The 5,801-nt window shown below is 35.5% G+C and overlaps 1 protein-coding gene across 1 annotated transcript in view; it reads right to left on the reverse strand.

Annotated features, from left to right (window-relative positions):
• Positions 1-794: 794 nt before the first annotated feature.
• LOC117172858 (trypsin-3-like) overlaps positions 795-5,801 on the reverse strand; it is a 75,566-nt gene continuing 70,559 nt past the window's right edge. Inside the window, exons 5-6 of the mRNA XM_033361121.1 lie at positions 1,342-1,540; positions 795-1,110 (exon numbers count right to left, since the gene is read on the reverse strand). Coding sequence (XP_033217012.1) covers positions 952-1,110; positions 1,342-1,540 — 358 coding nt within the window. The 3' untranslated portion in view covers positions 795-951. The remainder of the gene's footprint in view (positions 1,111-1,341; positions 1,541-5,801) is intronic.

Genomic DNA, 5,801 nt, shown 5'->3' on the forward strand with positions numbered 1-5,801 from the left:
ACTCAGGCGCGAACAACAGAAACGGAGGGGGTTATAATGATTCAGTTCCCACCCACCGTCAGCCCCAACATTAGTGCTATTTTTACGAAAAAATTAACGAATCAAATTCATCTTTGGAACACTTTTTTAGGTCCTAAAAGAAAGGACTAGTTCGTTAACCAGCCATTTTTAATAAAAATTCAAAAAGTGAGCGCATTTTGAAAATTTTGGAATCCACTTTTTTGTGAATTTGAAAATGTTATGTACGGATATTTATAGTATTAAAAAGCACCAACAATTTATCCTGATGATTTTTTTTTATAAAAAGAACATTCTCAGAGTTATAGCATTTCCAAAAATTTTTACATCAACCGAAAATCAAAATTTTAAGCCAAAAAACGCACGATATGAAAAAAAGTCACGAAAAGAAAAACATTGCTTTTTGAGAGCCCTATAAGATTATCGTAACAAATTTTTTTGAGTTTCTTGGAAAATTGAAAATTCAAATTTTGATTGCACAAAAAATAATGAAAAATAAAAAATTCCATTTTGTGGACAAACTATGTAGGATACAAAAAAAGATGAATCAACCAAAATTGTTATCCCAAAAAAGATCTACAATTTCTTCGAGAATCACTTCTTGATGGGACGCGTACTTTTTGTTTTATTCGTGAAAAAGAACACTAGAAATAAAAAAATTTTTTTAAATGTGTGGAAAACCGACGAAAGTTACGAGAAAAAGAAGATTGAACAAAACTGAAAAAGATGTTTTTGATAAAGTTTTATTCAAGCATTACAAATGCTTGAAATATGTAGGTACAAGTTTGGCGCATGTTTAAATTCACATGAACATTTATTTTAAAATGCACATTTTTTATATTGAATTTAGAATCGATTTTTTTCATTTTTATTTTAGCTTATTAAAAAAGTGATCGCATTAGCAATATAGATTCTAAATTAAGCTTATCAAGATCAGCCAGTCTGTTGCTTTATCCAGGAAAGATAATTGTAAATGTGTACGTATGCTGCTGGAACATTTACTTGTGCGCATCCGACCCCCCAGGCTGTTAAGCCCACCACTTGAAATTGTCCTGTAGCTTGTTGACACACAAGGGGACCACCACCATCACCCTAAAAATAAGAAATAAATCTTTAAAAAATTTTATTTCCTATTTCAACTGCGTTAAATGTAATTCTTCACTTGAAAATAGTACATTACTAAGTTATGTAATATCTGTATGTTATCAGTTTAAAAAATGAATACAATTATGGACAAATTATCAATAAAGAAAATAAAAATTAAGATAGTGTAAAATTACTATCTTTTCAAATTCTATGCATTAAAATTTTTATTTGAATTACCGTGCATGCATCTTTCCCTGCTTCACCACCAGCGCATATAAAGCTGGTGCTATCCAGTTGGAAATACTGACCAAGTCTCGTCGCTCGGAGCTGATTTTGGCAAGTATTGTAATCTACAATTGGAAGATCAACTTCCTTCATTATACTCTGATACGTGCCACCTGTAAACGCATTCACTCCCCATCCGGACGCCCAACATCTGCAATAAAATGTATAATTATTACACATCTCATAGCATGTCCCTGGAAATTTTTGAAATCCAGCTTGACTAACCAATTGGTAAATTTTCGACTAACAAATTAGTAGTTCCGCCACCGTCCGAAATGGCGGCCGGTGGCGCGCCACGTCTAGCGTTTGACTAATTGAATTAGTTAGACGAAAAGTAACCAATTCAATTAGTTATTTTTAACCAATTATCAGTTACTGAGTTCTTGCTTCTATAATCAATCAAATTTGACTGATAATTAATTTAATTTAACTAATTCAGATTTAGCGAGTGGCGGAAAATTCGATATTCCCAGGGTATTCGAGATGTCGATGGGAAGTTTCTAGAATATTTAAATTTTCTCCGTATGATATTATTATTTTTATATATTACACGTAGAATGTTTAAATACCCCATAAATGTCTCATATCACATTTGTATTTATTCAAGTGTTAAAAAATTTCAAATTATATAGAAGTTGTGTGCGGAAACCCACGACGCACACTATCTGGTAAGAAGAGAACAATAGAGAAAAATAAATATTTTCAGATTTAAACGAAAGAGTGAGCATTTTTTAATTTTTTTGAATGTGCTAATTTTCCATCACGAGAAGTGCCCAACGAAAGATTAGGTTTATCTCCGAAACCAAATCTTTTTTATTTCACTAACGATTGGCACTTGTGTTACATTCTATGGAGGCGAATATATCTTCCACTTTTTTAATTCCTCTTAATTCTATCAGTAGATACACCTCTCATGGTTATTTTTAATTCCATGCTTACATGCTGTCTCCGTGAAAATTTACCCTAATTATGTTTGGCTTTTCACAACATTTTGTATTCTTTCCAAAATTATCACTGTACAAGTACAACGCGATTCCGTCGTCTGTTACCAATAGACCTTTTCATTTAAGAAAACGACATAGCGCCAGCGCGAAAAATATATAGCACTTCCGTGTGCTATTTCGGAAAGTGTAAAAGTGACAGTCGGTGCAAGCCCTATTTGGAATGTACTTATTCTATTTCCAAAACCCTCCCTCCTTAGAATTCTGGATAGAACCCGGTTAGAAAACGGTTAAAAGTGGTTTCTAACAGGCCATAGCGGGTATCTAACCGGATTTTGTCCCCGGTTTGAAACCAGAACCTAACCGGTTTCTACCCGCATCCTGTAATATTTGCACTTAATTCCCAACCGCTTCTTAACCGGCATCTATCCTCATTTTGTCCCTGGGTTGTAACCGTCACCAAATTGGTTTGTAACTGGGTCATAATTATATTCCTACCTGTTTCTTAACCGGCGCTTAACCGGTTTCTATCCAACATCCTGTAATATTCGTACAAGATCCCTAGCTGGTTCTTAATCGACCCCTATAGAAATTTCGTCCTGGGTTTTGTAAACGTCGCCTTCCTCACAATATTCCTACCTGGTTCTTCACTAGCTCGGACCGAATCTTGTCGCCTGGTTGTAACCGGCACTTAAACGGTTTCTATTCAGCATCGTGCTATATTTGTACCCGATTCCTAACCGGTTCTTAAGAGGACCATAGCCGAATTTCGTCCCCGGGTTGTAACCGTCACCTAACCGGCTTGTTTTCGGTCGACCGGTAGTACGTCAGTAAGTCCACCAATGTCCAGCCCTTCTCTCCGCCGCCCTTTTCTTTAGAGATACACTGCATGCATTGATCTATTTTTCATTAGTTCTATTTAAAACCCTGAGTGAAGATGTCTGTCAACTCGACTTCTTCCGTCGCAATGTGTCAAACTGTGAGTAAGCGAGGTAACGTAGAATTAGTTGTTGAAAATTATAAGTTTAGTTTGAATAGTAACTTCCCGGTGGGAAATCTCGGTGGAAATCTGTAAACCGACAGTGTCGCGCATATTTAATAAATGCATTAAATATCTCACTCATATTTTCACACTGCGCGACTTTTTTAATGGACATTATGTTTCACTTGTTCACTGTTCGTTGAAAAATAATAATAAAGCAAGCATTAATTCGTTTTAAAACAAATTAAAATGTATCAGTCCAAAGAACTTTCGAGATTGAACTTTGTTTAACTAGTATCGCGTTACTATGGCGGACTCAAAATGTAAAAGTATGATTGATAAAAAATTAAATAGTAAAACGTTAACAATTCTTAAAAACTAGTAACTAAAGTAAAATGAAAGATTTATATGGACAAAATTCTTATTTGAATTACTTTGACATTGTTTAGTACCTCCAGGGTGGTGTGGAAAAAAGCATACAAATCTATTTCTAATACAATTTCAGACATCACTGAACTAGGAAGGGTGAAGGAAAGTAGGGTTGGACATTGCTTGAGAGGGCGTAATAGAAGAGGATAGATCTGTAGTCTGTGAAATGGAAGGGGACATTCGATCTCCTCAGCCGGTGCCTACCTGTGAAACTCGGGAGCGAAAAGCATACTACCCCTTTTAGAAGTCGCTTAGGGAATAGTTAAAATCTAAGTTCGGTCTTCGCAAAAATTTAATTTTTGCTTTCGATCGCCAGATATAAAACATGGTTAAAACGGTTAAATCACAGACGAGTGTCAAATGCCTTTCAGAAACCGGTTAGAGACCATTTAGAAACTAACTTCGACCTTTGCAAATATTTTATTTCTGTTTTCGATTGCCGAACAGAACCCGGTTTGGACCGACTATATCACACGCAAGTGTCAAGTGGAGTTTAGAAGCCGGTTAGAGACCAGTTAGAAAGTAGTTTCGGATTTCAACAATAATTGATTTCTGTTTTCGATTGCCAGATAGAAGCCGGGTTTGATCGGCTACAGCACACACGAGTGTCAAGTTTCTTTGAGAAGCCGGTTAGAGACCAGTTAGAAAGTAATTTCGGTCTTTAACAATATTTGATTTTTGTTTTTGATCGCCAGATAGAACCCGTTTACATCTAATTACAGCACAGACGAGTGTCAGGTGCCTTTTACGAACAGGTTGGATACCAGTTAAAGACTACTTTAGATCCTTGAAAATAATTAATTTCTGTTCCCAAATTCCGGATAGAACTCAGTTAGAAACACTTAGAGAATTCACGAGTGCCAAGTGTGTTTTAGAAGAGTCGGTTAGGGACCAGTTACCAATTAACTTCAGTCATCGACAATATTTGATTTCTGTTTTCGATCGCCGGATAGAACCCGGGTAGGAGCGGTCAGAGTAGATACCAGTAGCATGTTGCTTTTAGGAACCGGTTAGAGAGCAATTAGAAACTAACTCTAGTCTGACAATATTTAATTTCTGTGGCCAAATATCGGGTAGAAGCCGACTAGAACCGTTCAGAAGATTTTGACAACTTGTTTTCTGAAACTGTTTTCCATATAAGGACCGGTCAGGATCTGATTCCATATTAAAATTCAGACCAGTTAAAGACCGGTGAGAGACGTTTAGAAACCTAATGAGTTTTTACCCAGTCTCTATCTGGTTTCTACATGGTTTTAATCTGACATTTTAAGCAGGGGCTGTTTAAAGTTTTGAAAGGGTGACATTCCCGATGATTCACTTAAAAGGCATATTCAAAATTGCACGAAATGCAGCTGTATAAAATCATGAATAAAAAATATTTCCATTTCTTTCAGTTTCAAGTATTCATTGCACACAATTTTTTCACCATTTGCAAATCGTATTTCTTTTATTTTACGAATTTTCACAGAGAAAAATCTTCGAACTAAATAAATAACATTTGCATTATTCTGTAATTTGTAAGCTACATGAATTACAAAACTGAAAATCCACTTAAAATGATAGAAATCAATTTATTTTCAACTTTATTTCTTTAAAAATGCTTCATCAAACTTTTTGATATTTTTCTTTATCATTACTATTATTTCACTTTTATGACAAACACTATTTTTCCACTGTTGAAACCTTACGATTATAAGCGATGTAAATGTAACCCGCATTCCACATACCGGTCAGTAAGTTGCTGCTTTTTCCCTTTGGTACATTGTTTTCTGTATTTTAACCACCTTTATGACTGACAAATGGTATTTTTTTCACCTTTTCATGCAATCATTAAGTACCTAGCACATTATTTCCATTTATCTTTACATTAAAATTCGGTAAGATGGTGTACATTTTACCAAAAACATGCCCTGAACTTTTAAATGCCCGCTAAGGGCCATGGCGGCGCCTAAGCTTCCGCTCAGAGCTGCCAGATCGTGGATGAAATTTACCCCCACCATACCTACCGTTTGGGAGCCGCAAAACAGAAAGTGCATGATTACCACTGTGAGTTCGTATGT

Source organism: Belonocnema kinseyi, chromosome 5 (assembly GCF_010883055.1).
Source record: "Belonocnema kinseyi isolate 2016_QV_RU_SX_M_011 chromosome 5, B_treatae_v1, whole genome shotgun sequence".
NCBI classification, from domain to species: domain Eukaryota; kingdom Metazoa; phylum Arthropoda; class Insecta; order Hymenoptera; family Cynipidae; genus Belonocnema; species Belonocnema kinseyi.